General features: G+C 37.6%; 2 protein-coding genes across 5 annotated transcripts; one reads left to right on the top strand and one right to left on the bottom strand.

Annotated features, from left to right (window-relative positions):
- Positions 1 to 7,475: 7,475 nt before the first annotated feature.
- Positions 7,476 to 8,654, bottom strand: LOC116246810 (uncharacterized). 2 transcript variants are annotated; one of them, XM_031618681.1, is made up of 2 exons: positions 8,520 to 8,654; positions 7,476 to 7,864 (listed from the first exon to the last, which is right to left on the bottom strand). In XM_031618681.1, the coding sequence occupies exons 1-2, from the start codon at positions 8,634 to 8,636 to the stop codon at positions 7,535 to 7,537; spliced, it is 447 nt and encodes a 148-aa protein (XP_031474541.1). In that variant the 5' UTR covers positions 8,637 to 8,654; the 3' UTR covers positions 7,476 to 7,534. The 2 variants fall into 2 exon arrangements, 1 of the variants encoding a protein (XP_031474541.1); XR_004170755.2 differs by lacking the exon at positions 7,476 to 7,864 and adding an exon at positions 8,335 to 8,439.
- Positions 7,792 to 12,363, top strand: LOC116246808 (uncharacterized). 3 transcript variants are annotated; one of them, XM_031618680.2, is made up of 6 exons: positions 7,792 to 7,871; positions 8,092 to 8,236; positions 8,334 to 8,378; positions 8,663 to 8,968; positions 9,092 to 9,282; positions 12,015 to 12,363. In XM_031618680.2, the coding sequence occupies exons 1-6, from the start codon at positions 7,869 to 7,871 to the stop codon at positions 12,264 to 12,266; spliced, it is 942 nt and encodes a 313-aa protein (XP_031474540.1). In that variant the 5' UTR covers positions 7,792 to 7,868; the 3' UTR covers positions 12,267 to 12,363. The 3 variants fall into 3 exon arrangements, with proteins under 3 accessions (XP_031474540.1, XP_031474538.1, XP_031474537.1); XM_031618678.2 differs by lacking the exon at positions 7,792 to 7,871 and having other exon boundaries at positions 7,899 to 8,236; positions 9,095 to 9,282; XM_031618677.2 differs by lacking the exon at positions 7,792 to 7,871 and having other exon boundaries at positions 7,900 to 8,236.
- The last annotated feature ends 3,282 nt before the right edge of the window (positions 12,364 to 15,645 follow it).

Genomic DNA, 15,645 nt, shown 5'->3' with positions numbered 1-15,645 from the left:
TGACCAAGATTTTGGTTGCCCTTTTCAACTTTTTCTGAAGGTTTTATTCTCTTCTCCTGTTTCTTGTATAATCACTGGGAGTTAGGGAAACTAATAATTGGAAATTACCTTTGGTGGCTTATACATAATGTGACCGCATGAGGGGCAACTTTGTCATTAAAAAAAAGTGCTTTGTTTCTTTCAAGTTTTGTCTTTATATGAGCCTCTTTCTTTTTAAGCTTCAGGGCATTTTATTCATTTTACCATCCAGCACCTGTTCCTTGAATTTATGTGAAATATGTGGTGAAACTAGGGCTAGGCATTGGGCTGGCCTGGCCATGGCCAAGGCTCGACAAAGTCAGGTTCGGGCTAGCTCAAAGCGTTTGGTAGCAACCCAAGCCCAGTGTGCTTAGTTATCGGGTTGGTATGGACCATCAATTTCATATCTGCCAGTTCTACTCATATTTCAAACTCTTAACGTCGCATTTTTTAATATATCAGAAAGAGCCATAAGTGGCACACAAAATTTTTTTAAAGGAGCTGGCATCATACCCAGCTCGGGCAAATCCAGCCCCGAGAGTTTTTTTTTTAAATATATGGACCGAATGTCAAATAGCAACCCAAGCCTGGCCTGATCGGGTATCCGACGACCCATCTGGACAGGGCCCATTGCTCACCCTTAACTGAAACCAGTGGGTGTGAAAATATGGGAGATTGGTGACGCTCCCGTCCGTGTGAAAATATGGGAGATTGGTGACGCTCCCGTCCGTCACAGGTCGGGTACCCGACGTCAGGGGCGGAGGGAAGGGGGGCCGCCTAGGCCATGGCTCCACCTCAGCCAATGAATTTTTTTTTTACATTGAAAAAAATAATATTTTTTAATTGCATAAGGTATTTTTTGTATTATAATTCCGTTTGGCCCTACCCGGATTCAGAGGTCGAACTGCCGGCCCGCCTCTGAAGAAAATCTTGGCTTCGCCCCTGCCGGATGTCCCATCTGGATAGGGCCGTTGCTCACCCTTAACTCAAACCAGTGAGTGTGAAAATATGGAAGATTAGTGACGGCCACTCAGCCATTTTTGCTGCCGGAGCTTCTTTTCACAGTTTTTAACTGAAAATAATTTCACTTGAGACTACAAATATTGCCTAAAAACAGTTTGGTTGAACCCTTTAGTCCGCCCCTGAAAAAAAAGCCTCTTTTTGCCCCTAGATACCAATATACTATCATATTCTAGATACCAATATACTATCATATTTATATAACCAGATATAAGTTCATCGATCAAACGTAAAGTTCATCCATATAACTAGAACTTGTAAAAACCAAACTAAAGAAATAATTTCTTAATTTTAAATTCACCGGTTTCTTTTTTCTAATATCTTGGCTATTGAAAAATGAAAAGAATAACTTGAAAACTGGAATTTTCTTTTTATGTGCCTTAATGAGACTGGAATTGACAACGAACTAAAGCATTCGCTAGGTTGGTTTTCTCCAAGTTGAATTCTTTTACCTGATTTTAACTTCCTTTCCAATTCCACTTCTCCTGCTCCACATATTCTGCTATCCCTTTCATAAGAGAGAAGAGTATATCCAGTCACTCATCATCTTCTACATTAACTCTTTATCAAAGTGAGTCACCTTGATGAGCTGCATCACATGGCCTTTGACCCCACAGCCTATGCCCTACACTGATTCTTATCACAAAATAGACGCTAAAGAACCATCTCTTGTTGGCATATGTAGGACATGGGTGGTCCTTCTTCCTCTTGATTGATGGATGACCCTTGATGTTGATGATGATGACTCATGGATGGTAGTTGCCACCAAGCCAGGACAAGCAAAAATCCAAATGCACTATGCATGAATGGGCATATATCACATGCAGCCCTGTGACTTGTCATGTGGATGGCATGCCCCAGTTGGGCACACACTTGGCTTGCATGTTGTGGTGCAAATGTGATGTTTTCCATATGATGCATGCTAACATTGCCTTTTACACAAGCATGACCAGCCATTTTCACACTATATTGTAGAGCAAGTGCATGGATTGGTCCCAATTGGTTAAGAACACTACACTTGGATGTATCATGTCTAAAATTCTGAGAGAATATGTGAAGACAGCTGAGAATTCTACTGAAAGATTCAAGTTTCATGCAAAACATGAAAACTTATACTTTAAGGGTCGGTTTGGCGGATAGAAGAAAGTGTAATAGTTTCATAGATATGACCCAAAGCTTTGGAGTAGATTCGTGGACTACATTAAAAATGTATTCCATAAATCTACCCCAAGCTTTGGGCCGTATTCATAAATCAGTTATATAATGTTCCATTTGTCAAACGAGCCCTAAGACTAGACATCCTTGTATCCGCTCGAAGACCCTGGCTTGCACGGAGACAAAGGGATTGGCGAGGGCCATAGCTGTCCCCCTCAAGATTTTGAAAATAGAAAATATACTAGTTGACATTTTTAAAAAACAAATAATTTGACAAATGTGAAAAAAAGTTTAGAAGTTCCTTTCCAAATTTCCGATCTGGTAAGAAAAAAAAAATTACGGGTCCGTTCCTAACCTCTACCCTGAAATTTCACCTTCTTTTGGAAAGAGTGTGCATGTACACAGGTGTACACACACACACACACACATGTAAATGTTCTCAATCCCTTCTCTCAATTAAAACTGAATCCTCTAGAAAGCTGATTTGGAAATGTGATTTGTTATGCTGCTTCTTTCACAATTTATTGGAATATTGGAAGCATTGTACCTAGCTACTCTTCCAAAAGTGTTTCTTACTGTTCACTATTAACTTCGACAGCAAATTTGATCAGTATGCTTATAAGTGCTCCTAATTTGGTAGATACAACTGTAGATTTCACCAAGAAGAAAGAATACTCTTGTACCATGTGTTTCCGATTCAGGAACACTGCTGAGTAAAGAAAGCAAAACAGGTTGGAGCTCTACTCTTATGCTGCAGCCTAAGATTGGAGCAAACCCTAGCTTTCATTAACTTAACCAACTGAGCTGCCAGAAAAGTTCTATCAAATTGAAATTATGTAGGCTTATAGTCAAAGAACACTCGCCGTGCCCTATAAAGGTAGAGCATGATATTACCCTAGGCGCCGAAGCCACCCTAAACCCGGAAAGCATGGGAAAGGGAAGGGACAACTTGGCCTTCTTTTCTGAAAGGTAGGCCGAGTTATCCTCTTGCTCACTCGAAAAGTTTACTTTTAGCTAAACACTATCATTGGCTATAAATGAAGAGAAATGCTAACGTTTAAATTTTGCAGAATAAATGAAGAAAGAAGTGCAAAGTTTAAGAATTCAAATTTCCTCACAAAGAGAAAAAAAAAAAAAAGTCACTCTCACCAGTCATCGTTAGAAAGAGGCATACTGTGGTCCTTCCTAAGTACTGGGGCGGCTTGTGCAAGATTTGGTCCCCACTTTTTTTTTTCATTTTCCAAAAAGTGGCTGCTCCATCTTCAACAGCATTGCAAAAAACATGCATAATTTTAGGTTTTCACATGGCAACCGTATATTTGGTGAGAGTTGGATCGTCTAAGGGAAAGGTCCACTGTGGAAAATGATTCAAGTTATAATTTTTTAAACATTTTTATTTGCATGTTCTATGGGATGATGTTTGAATATGACAGAAGAGAGTGTCCATATAAAAGTTTGTATACATATATTTTTTATTCAAATAAAATGGAGCGAGGTAGTCCTGTTGATTCTTCAACAATGTGCTTTCTATCCAACAAGAGAGCGAAAACTCCTACCTGCTATGTTACCAGAGTGCGGGGTGCGGGTGCCGGAGCGGCACATCTCAAAATTTATTGGTGCGGCGGTGCGGGAAGACTATTTATTATTATTATTATTATTAATTTCACAAAAACTTCAAAATTTTGACTCAAAAACTTCAAAATTTTGACACTTGGGTGGAAGAGTTCGTTTTTTAGTCTTGTATCTATAAAAGCTTAAATAATAAAGTAACATATAATAAATGTTTTGCTTATCATTTATGTAACTTGACGGTGGCAAACTTTGACGGGTGAGAAAAGTTTAACTTTTTACAGATGGACTGGATCTGGTTTCGACCCTGAATGAGATCCAATACAAACTTGGTTTGGATCTGGTTTCGACCCTGAATCAGATCCAATACCACGTACACGCCTTAAACTTGGTTGATGAACTTGGTTTGGAGCATAAGAAGGGCATGGAGACACTCTTCATGCCCACCCCTCTTATGATAAATACAAAGTCAGCAGAATTGAAGTGATTTAAGTTCCTCTTATGATAAATACAAAGTCAGCAGAATTGAAGTGATTTAAGTTGAATTAAGTTGAAGAAGATCAAAACTTCAATATTGGTAAGGGCAAGAGTCAATCATTGTTGGGTTCTATTGCAACATCCTTTCTTGACTTGTCTTTACCAATATAAAATTTAGTTGGTCACTAGTTGAAAATATAATACTTACATATGTATGTGCGTGCATGCACAATATATGCAAAGGCATATATATCTATGAAGAGTGTGAACCCTAACTCTAGGGCTCCCTTCTCTCATCTTCCCTTCTATGGTGCTTTGCTCTTTCCTAAAGCTTCCCCCTCGCCTTCTGGCAGGCCCGTGGGGACCCAGCCAAGTGGGCTTCCAGCAAGAAGGGCACACGCTAGAAGAGAGGGGGTGGGCCTCACTCCGATAGTGGGCAGCCTATCAGGACCGCCTGGTCAGCCTAATAGGCCACAATGTGTCATTTTTATTCTTTTGGGCCGTAAATGATGACAAGCACTACCTTCAAGTTGAAGGGTATACTGCGGATTCACTCAGGCCCCAAATCAAGCCAGAACCTTAAGCTTTATGCTCAAAGTGGTTTCTCCTAAATGAACATTAAAAAAAAAAACACATCAAAGTGGATATCATCAATGGGCTAAGATCATTTTTTACACTTTTTTTTGGGTTTAAAATTGTAAAAATTTATGAACAAATCGTTTCGAATCTCTTACACTCATGTTAACAAGCAATTGGTATGAAAACTTCAAACGTTTCATATAAAACTTTATCAAGTCTACCTAAACAAAGCTGATAAAATATTGGTGTTGTAGGCAAAAGGGCATTTGAAGCATCTTCAACATTCTTTTTGCTTGGACAGCAAGGGGAACATATGACAATTGAATTAATGACAGTAAGATGCTTCTGAACATGGTGACTTATAAAAGAAAAGGCCTATGACGAAGGACATGCCTTCTTTCATGGCCTTCACACGCAGTTGCGAGCCTTTAATACCATATGTATTTTGCTGCTCGTCCTCTTCGAAGAAGAAAATAGAGAAAACTTATTCGAAACCTTACAGAAACTTTTTTTTTTGTTTCTTTTGGGCAAAAAAGCCTTTATATAAACCGAGGACTCGTTTCATAGTTATTTTATAAATTTAGGCGGTCATCCATAATTTTTCAAGTGTTAAGAAGTTCTTTCTGAATAATTCTAATGTTAAGCTGCTTTTGTAATTCTCATATATAAAAGAATAACCCCATAATGTGTCGGTGCCAAACCCTTTGTTTTATATATGTATATAATAGTTGCAGGATGATTAAATTTAAAAGTTAGTCACTAAAGGATTATAACTAAACTGTCACCATACCATAAACTGGTCACTAATACCAATGAGATCATTATGTTTTAATGAATAATTCTCAGATTTTAACTTTGCATTAATGTTTGGCATCCACTAGATTTACCTTGTCCTTTATATCTATAAACTGAAATCTGATCATATTGAGTTCAGTTTCATTTTATGCATTGCATCGGATGAATGAGTATAAAGCATTGTTACATATATCATGTATGGGTATTATACGGCGATAAATTTCTTGGGTATAATATGACAAAGTTATATATCTCAAAAATATCATGTATGACTATTATACGGTGAGGAATTTCTCAGATATAATATGACAAAGTTGTATATGTCGAGAATATCTCGAAAAACTGTCGATAAATTTTTTTTAGAAATAAAACATTTAATAAATCCTGAAAATTATAAAAAATAGAAAATAATAAAATGCAAAAAAATGCATATGATGCCAATTTTTTTTATGTTTTTCATTTTCTAATGTTTTTTTAAAAGATGTATCTAATTACCGTTTTATAAGACTGACTTGTTTTTCACGTACTTAACACGTTTTTTTTCAATTAAGATGCATTTTTTGTGCCATAAAAAAGGATGGAGGATTTCTTTATCGAACTTGGATACGAAGAAATATATATATATATATATATATATATGTATATATATATATATATATAGCTACAAAATAAAATGGGCATGATTGCATGTCAAATTCTTGAAGAACCTTTTGGGGTCCCAATAACATGCATGATTGTCTTACAAGTACTACCGGCTTGCAATATTCCCAGTACAAAAATCCCCATAACAATACAAATGCTTGTGAGCCACAATCAAAGGCTGAGATGAGCGTCGAGCTGTTACCGTGATTTCCTTGCAACTCCCCTCTATGCCCACATTTCTTTGCGTCATTTTCGTTCAAATATGAGAAAAGTAGAGTCCCCTCACCCTTCCCAAGTTGTCTCGATCCCATGACCCGGAACTGCTGAACCGGGTCTGGTCCTGACTCGGGTGGATCTGAATTGGCCAGGAGTTGGCTTAATTTATGCATAAGAATTCATTGGAAGCTTTCGATTAATCCAAATCTTAAATGCAAGGATTTGCTCTCTGCAATTCATAATCCTAACAAATTGCAGATTTCATAGCCATAAATTAAGAACCCCATATTGTACTGTGTTAGTTGTTGCCAAAGATCTCTAAGTATAATTCATCATTTGGGTACACACCCTTATTTTTCTTTTGTCATAAACAGAATAAAAAATCAATCAATCAATCTGCTTTTAACTTTATGAGATGGTTGTCTTCTTGCTAGATCTATTCACAATGATTTGACATAAAGGAACACTTGGCTAGCTTTTCACGTTGAAGTTAAGCCTCCAAGGTCAACAAGCTTTGAAAACTACCAAACTAAAGCATAGTAGTCAGAGTAGCACAAGTTGGCTCGAGGCGTAGCTCGGACTGAGCCTGGTTAGGTCTAAGTTGACCTGCTCCGAGACAAATGATGCCTGAAAATGAGGACCTGAAACTTGTACATGAGCAGTCAGGCCATGTAAGTATGTAAATGTCAAATTAATACTCGAGTTTGTTATTAGTTAGTTCAATCAAAGGGTGTTTGATTACTCAAAACCTAAGATAGAAAGTGATTACTGAACTATAAATTTTAGAATTCATGCTTTTAGGTCTTCTTAATACACTACATATTCACATACTGGAGATGAATATATATATAGATTGTCATGTAACCTTTGCATCTTTCAATTCTAAAATCTGATATCCCAAGATCTCAAATCACCTTATCTCTAACATGGGATGCATTTTATGTTAACTAAGAGATTATTCGGCAGAAAAAATACCTTGTAAGTGTTATATGAATTTGCTCCAATCTTTAACAGAGACTCATGAAACATTCAGTTTCGACTGCCAAATGACCTCTAAAGCGAACTAAAACGATCCGCCGAGGTCAATCTTGGTAGTACTGCTCCAATGTGATTCAATGTTGGCATTTTGTGGGTAAACATATAGTTTTTCACTGTACAAGACAAGAAGAACAGTGATCATACATACAAAGTGAGACCCCACCGACACGGCTTTTGCTGGCCGAGACGACTTCATGGGAGCCAAGTCGGATCGGGCGATGTTCCTTCCAGCGGCACAACTTTTTATATGAGAAAGTTTCCGGCCCTGCTGTGCAGGTAAGCCAGGAAGAAAACAACCCAACGACACAGACAAAATTGAGACAGCAGCAGCATCCCAAGCCCGCTGTTCCTGCTCCTGCATGGTAATCATGTCAACAATCAAGAAATTGAATTTAAAAGCCAAAAGTGGGATAACTTTCTGGTCATTTGCTTCTCTTCTCTCTCTACCCCCACCTTCAGACTCTCTCTCTCTTTCTCTCTCTGTTTCTCGGTCTCCCTCTCTCTCTTTCTCTGTGTGTGCATTGAGATATGGATCATGGTGTCAAACATTCAAGATTTCGAGATGAAGGTTTGCTGCTGCAGGCATGCATTACAGGGGATGGAAGCGAGTCAGGCAGAGCAATCACCCACCTCTCTGCGGCCACTATCAAGAGCTTCAGGGAGTCCAGATCTTTCCGCCATTACAGCCTCTCCAGTGCGACATCTTCACCTGGTTATATTCCTAAAGGTAGCCATCAATCTACGGCCTACCCACCATCTGTTTCCTTCTCTCTCTCTCTGGATTTCTTCTTCTCCTTGTTAATTCCCATTCTTTTTTTCCGTAGGCCACATTGACCCGTCAACCTACTCTTTCACAGAGGCCCTAAAAGGTAAGTTTTCTGCAAATATACTTGCATATTTGGCTGCACACCCTTCATTTGCATCATCTTCCTAGAAATGACAGACTTCTCCAGTGAGTGAGATAGGGATAAAAGTTCCAAGTTCTAGCCAAAAAGATGATAAATATGTACCTTAACATAATACAGTATGCATGCATGTTCCATGTGTGTATGTATGCCCATATACACACATATAAATGCATCACTGTATGTGGTTGTTCCACTGTTGTAATTCCTGTTCTGTACCATGTGGGTGGTGATGAAAAAAAGAGTAGCCTTACAGCAGGCAAGATGTGGATCAGCAAGGGAGAGCATGGCATCAATGAGGTACTTGGAAGGGAGGTTCCTGAACTCAAAGTGGGATGAAGCAGAGAGGTACATCTGCAATCCACTGTCTGGTGAAGTGCCAATCCAATGCCTTTCCTCCTCTCTGGCTACCAAGACATGGGCCGAACAGCGTTCCCGGACAGTGCCAGTCCTAACCAGGACTTTCAAGTCTGCTCCTCTCTCCTTTCCTTCTCATGGTCCTCAGGAGTCCAAGCCCCTCTCCATCCCTGCAATCGAAGAAGTCACTGCTTCAGGTTCGAATCGATCTTCCATTGTTAATTTCTTCTTCTTTTTCTGTGCTATCGATGAATGTAAATCTGTAAGTATGCATGTGGATGTGTTTATGTTTTCATTTATATCATGAATGTATGATGTAGAAGAATTGAAGGGAAGAAATGGGTCACGGATGAGAGATGTGGGGACTCAAATTACTCCACTGGATTGCAGTTCTAGTAGCCCAAGCATCACATCAGCTGCAGTAGAAGAAAATAGAGCAGAGAGTTTTAGATTAACTGGGAGGAGATGTTTCATTTTTCATGTGACACCAAAATCCAAAGCAGCTGCAGAGGTAAGATTACTTTATCATGCCCCTTATATAAATCTAGTTGTTTATTGTCATTTTTACATTATTTTCTTAGTAATTAACTTCATGAAGAGATATATATAAAGATGTACGGTAAAATTTTGGAGTCTTGTGCTGCAAAGGAGATGCCTTAGGGGATAAAATTGGAAGAAAGATGTAAAAAATGTGCAGAATCATATGTAGATCAATTATTTCGGTTGACTATTAGCTCTGACATAGAAAAAGTACTATTATTAAACGAAGCTTGGATACTTCACATGCCCTAAACAGTAACCTGCTGTTTAGTCATTTTGATATGTTTTTCAACATTGGATATGATTCTTTTGGTAAAAGTGCAGTTATTTTTTAAAATGATCCTTTGTACATTATGGGTTGTTTGACAGTTGAAATATTATGTGAAAACATTAGAGAACATTTGTGTAACATTAGAATTAGGTGTTCGCAAATATGCTTCAATCTTTATGGTAAATTCGTGTTTTATTTACCACAGAGCCTTAATATGTTTATCACTCGTGGGTGTTACAAAATCTTATGAGATATTGTCAAAGGTAAGCTTGATTTTGTAATTAATTTATTAATAAAAGTGGCACATGTTTATCATAATTGCAATTTGTCTTTTTGTTTTCGTATTTATGGAGCCCTTTAGTTCGGTCATTATGGATTTCAATTGGAGAAAAAATAACTTAAAAGGTGAAACCGTGAAAATGACCTGGATCCATCGATCGGCAGTACGGCAGCATGGACATGTTTCCACAGCACAAATAATTGATGAAATCTCCACGAGAAGAAGAAAACAAAGTCCTTTAAATGCTTTGGAAATGTGTAAAAAAAGACAAACTTACATCGCTAAGAAAATAACAACCAAGCACATCCATCAATCACTGTCTAGGTTTCTCAAAGTTCTTTCTCTCTCATATATATATATATATATTAAAGAAAATTAAATGGTGATATGATTTTTTATAATCACCTAACCATTTGTTTTCACGCATTAAGCTCAGGAATACGTTTTCGATACAGTTTAATCGAACAAGATAAATAATTAACCTAATCATTTGATACCATTTAATCGAACATGATAAACAATTAAGAAAAAAACAAAAACAAATAGACATTTTCGTTATTTAATATTAGTTTGTATTTTTTTTGTTTTTATTTTAATTTATACGCTTCAACTAAATAACTCTGGTTAAATAGTCTTTAAATAGTCAATCATCATTTATTCATCCATTCACTCACTCACTATATATATATATATATATATATATATATATATATATATATATATATATATATATATATATATATATATATATATATAAAAAGAAAGAGAGAGAAAGAGAGAGAAAGAGAAAAAGAAAGAAAGAGAGAGAGAGAAAAAGAAAGAAAGAGAGAAAGAGCTTCTATCTTCTATAAAAAAAATAACGTCATGACTATACTGGTTATTTTCTGCATTGAATGAGGAGACAAAATAGTCGTAGCATGCATTTAAGTAAAAGGGTGACAAGATATCACTTGAAAGTGTGCATGTCGCAAGTCGCAAACATGCCATGGTGGTGCAGTTCGTTTTATAGGATGAGAATATCTCGAGGCCAAGTGGTGGTGGGATCAGTTTCCACCTACGTATTTTTCACTCCGTCGAGATGTTTGATGGCAGGACAAGTAATCGTGGTTGTTCTTCTCCCTGGACAGCTTGACCGTGACAAAAAGTCGGACATCTAGATTTTTAATACTTTGTCTTTTTCCGTACACCCTCATGTTAACACATAGATAGGCGTCAAGGCAGAAGTTGTAGTCATCAGGGAATTTCTCTCGTTCGTGTCGCCATGGTTAAAGTACAATCGTTCTTTCACCTGAAGCAAATGATGACGTGAAGAATGTTTCACTCATCAAACACGGATTTGAGATAGCGTAGGTTCCGCTGCTCGAGTACTCTGGTACAAGGACGGTGTGTGTCCGATCTGCTAGTCTTGAGGACACCTGTTCTATAATGAAAGATCTTGCTCTAATTGGTCCGAGCTCACTGTCCTTCTCTACCAAAAGTAGTCCTGCTCAAACACTTGGAGACAACAGATGTTAGACGAATCCAATGAACTCGGACCGATGATACTATATGAAGAACGTTGTATTATTGAAGCACATATTCTTACAATATATTTCAAAAAATGATACGTTTTGGCTTGAAGAAATATAATGTGGTTATCCACATTGCCTGATTATTAGTTTTAGGAACAACATTTATACTTATATCATGTTTCCCGAAATAAGATTAAGGGTGTGTTTGTTTTAACATGGATCTTTAATCTACAATGACCTGGAATTATTAGGATCTCAGTTCTGTGGATTTAATGTCAGAGCCCCTTCCCCCATTCAACTTTAAATCTATGGTTTTTTACATGTAATTAGATCCGAGGCTATCAAACACTGTGGTGTTTTTGGATCATATGCTCTCAGAATACATGTTCCAATAGCCCAATATTCTTCCCGCCAAATGTGAAGCCCAGAATGTACCTCAATTATTTATTCATGCCTATTAGATAGTTCCTCTTCAGATTAGAGTTATAGGAGCTGTACACTCAAACAGCAAAACATCTATGGCGTTCCGATTTGGAACAGAGAATATCTGTTCTTTGGTGCTTGTGTGAGTTTCTGCTAATGAGCATGTGATTTCTCTTTCTCCCTCTCTGATATTTTCTTCTCTACTGCATCAATTGAAGGGCTTACAGGGAAAACTAGAGAATTGCAAGATATCTGGAGAGAGGAAGGAGAGAAAGGAAGGTGAAGAGAGGAAGGAGACGAAGAAAGTTAGCCCACTCTTGGGATGGAAGGCGTGGTGGGCCAGCAAGCATCGGCCATGGAAGTGGGGAGAGAGAAAAGCCAGAGAGCGGCCACACAATGCAAAAGCTGGCAAAGATTCTGCAATAATAACCATACAAGCAACCCTGGAGCTGCAGCAGCAGCAGCAGTAAGGACTAAAGAAAGAGAGAGAGAGAGAGAGAGAGCCCCCTCCACTCCTTGCACCAAGATCAATTTGGATCAGTCATATGAGATCATGATGGCCTGTTCCTTGTCTTCTTCCTCTGCTACTTGTAATATGAATATCTTGGCAGTTCACGTGCAAGCCCTTGTTGCCACAAATGGAGAATCCAAAAAATTTTAAGTGCTGACATATGCCTTGCCCCCATATTGAAGAAACCCCTTTTTTCTCTTTTTCACCTCTCTGGTTTATCGAGTCAGAGTTTGGATCTATGTGGGTTGTTGCAGAATCCGAGTTAATTTCTTCGCCCGTGAGATCTAAAGATGGTGCATGTCTTACATACTATGTAAAGCTCTGATCAGATCCGGAAAAAGAAACACAGGCCGGGGATTCCCATGAATCTTTCATCCTACTGCTAAGCCTTACGACGACACCACCATGACAAACTGAAGATGCAGCACTCATATGAATCCTTCCTTAATTCTATGGTCTTCGGCTTTTTGAGTGTCAGCGATGGTAGCGATGTACCTTTTCATTTTGATACTATGTCTCGACCACCAGTTATGTTATGCTCCTTGAAGCCATTGCGATCCCATTAAAAAGGCATACTGCATATGGTACCATAGAGTGGTAATGCTGGAACCTGAGTCCAGATCTTCAGTAGCTTTTTACAATTTCTCTCTTGCCACCTGTTATCTATCTGCAGTAGCATTACCGAGAATCGAGAAATCTCTCCCAAGAATTAATTCTGCTGCAGGATTTGTTCACCATTAAAGTGGCTGAGATAAGTTTTTCCTAAATGTTCTCTGGCCTTTTACAGAGTGGTACTGCTGGAACCTGATTCCAGATCTTCAGTACCTCAGTAACTTTTCACAATTTCTCTCTTGCTACCTGTTATCTACCTGCAGTAGCATTACGAGAATCGAGAAATCTCTCCCAAGGATCAATTCTGCTGCAGGATTTGTTCACCATTAAAGTGGCTAAGATAAGTTTTTCCTAAATGTTCTTCCTGGTAAGGAAGTAAATTCTCAGGCACATACACCCACATATGAACAGACTGCACATGCAGATAGACATACACAGTAGAGATATTCACAGGATAAGCCAAAGGAGAACTGCCCTTTAGTTGGTGAAGGGAAAAGCCCCAAGATCTTCTTGGTCCCCAGTTTAAGCCTTTTTGCAGACAAATTTGCCAACTTGGAACTTCACAACAGCATAGTGGTTTTCACTTGTCGCCACTATGTCTAGGGGCTGAATTCCAGATAGTTGATACTCCAGGTTTTATCTAGAAATACAGGATGAACTGGGAAATTGCTCTTGGAGCATCATGCAACTTCAAAACTGGTTTTGCTTTTCTTGGCTAAATGATTTTATCCAAGCACACTTCATATAAGAATCGATGGGCATGCATGCTTGGCTCTATTTTATTTACGTCTTCGTCTTGATTTATTTAAAACGGGACCAATTTCCCTTTTAGATTTTAGCTTGTCGACATCATCGAATTTGAAGTTGAGAAATTCTGGCATAAAGAATGCAGCATGTGGTCAATTTTTACTGAAAAGTTTCTTAGAATCTAGATAAAGAGAAATGGATTGTCAATTGGGGATTTGGACACGCTTTCTCAATCTCAATCCTATGAATGCTGCTTGTCTGAGACGGATCTTGGACCAATCGTCCCTTGCATGCCTAATCAATATCTGATGCAGTGCGGTTTAAAGATGGACAGATTCCAGATTCGGATCCAGTTAACCTTTGGATTTGGTTATTTGGGCTTTGATGTTATGATAGATTTGGACCTAAGATATATGTAACGTGATAATCATAATTCCACACGCAAGAGGCTAAATTTAGATGGTTTGGTCTTTGGAGGGTTCTTTATATAGTTTTAAAAAACTTTGGTATTCACGCAGTGTGGTTTAAAGATCAATCGGATCCCATGTTCAAATCCATTTAGTCTTTGGATTTGATTATTTGGGTTTTGATGTTATTTTAGGTTTGGACCCTTTTGTTTAGTAAATTCAAGAATCAATTGGATCTTGGGTCAATTAAGCAAAAGAGTCCGAATCCAAAATAACATCAATGTCCAAATAATGAAATCCAAAGCCTAAATGGATTTGAATATGGGATCCGATTTATCTTTAAACCACACTGCGTGAACAACAAAATTTTTTTTAATAGTAAAGAACCCTCCAAAGACCAAATCATCAAAATTGGGCATCTTTCCTGTGCAATTATGCTTATCACGTTGCATTTACTTATACAAATCCAACAATCATTATTGTTATACATACCATTACAAGACTTATATATAAGGGCCGAAGTTTTTTAAGTGCATTTGTTGAAAGGAATTTAAACTTCCACACTGCAAAATATTTCAAGGAAAACTTTTTTCTGTAATGTGTCGCGTTGCGTTTTCAGAATTTAATTCAAGATTTCAGCCCTCACCATTTTTTTTCGAAAATTTAGCAGCATGAAATACCTTTATAACATGAAAGAAATAATTGATGCCATCAAATGCGGGCCTAAAGAGGGTGACATTTGACGAACACGAAAAGTTTTTGAACCTTGCTTTGTTGAAAAAGTTTATGCACAAAAACAAAATTCTTTGTTGAAATATTTAATTCAATGCAAGCTAATGAATTATAAAATTCTTTATATTAGGACTCTTTAGTAGTTTTTTGTTGCCCAACTTAACTCTGTGACATAAACCTAGCTTTAACTAATGGAACATTTATCATGAACAATGGTACATAATTTAGATGTTTTTCAGTAATATAAAAATCGTGGGAGCATATTTTATTATTGCCAATTAATTTTAAGTATGCTTACTAATAGAGAGTCCTGATGAAGTTGCTGAACCACTCTAGAACTTCCAACTTGACATATAGTGACCCTCACATTAGAAGATTACAGAACAATTGAACGACACATTTTCATTTATTGTCAATGTCATATCAATTAATAGCACTTTGTTCCATCTTCTTGGTTGTTTTTATAGTTTCTGATTCTAAGTAGTTCCTCGTCATGAAAATAATTAAAAAAAAACATAAAGAAATTGTATCGCACACGATCCACGCCAAAAACAAGGAGGTGGGACTAACCACCAACTCCCCGGGACCTTTTTCAAAGGAATATTCACCACGTCCGAATGTGGCTTGTATAATGCCATCTATCTTACGCACATTTGAGTTATCTAGTTGATCAAGGTTGTGTTTGGACATATTTTAGTTGATTAAGGTTGCGATTGTTTATTGTGGATTTAAGATCTATGGTGATATGAAATTATTTAAATGGGTGTGTTTGATAGCTTCATATCTTAGATCTGAGAGTACGGATTTGAAACTCTCCTTTATGTGGTACCACAGTGTAAA

This window comes from Nymphaea colorata, chromosome 2 (assembly GCF_008831285.2).
Source record: "Nymphaea colorata isolate Beijing-Zhang1983 chromosome 2, ASM883128v2, whole genome shotgun sequence".
Taxonomy (NCBI): domain Eukaryota; kingdom Viridiplantae; phylum Streptophyta; class Magnoliopsida; order Nymphaeales; family Nymphaeaceae; genus Nymphaea; species Nymphaea colorata.
The sequence above is the reverse complement of the archived record's forward strand: the minus strand, read 5'-3'. Positions and strand labels throughout refer to the sequence as shown.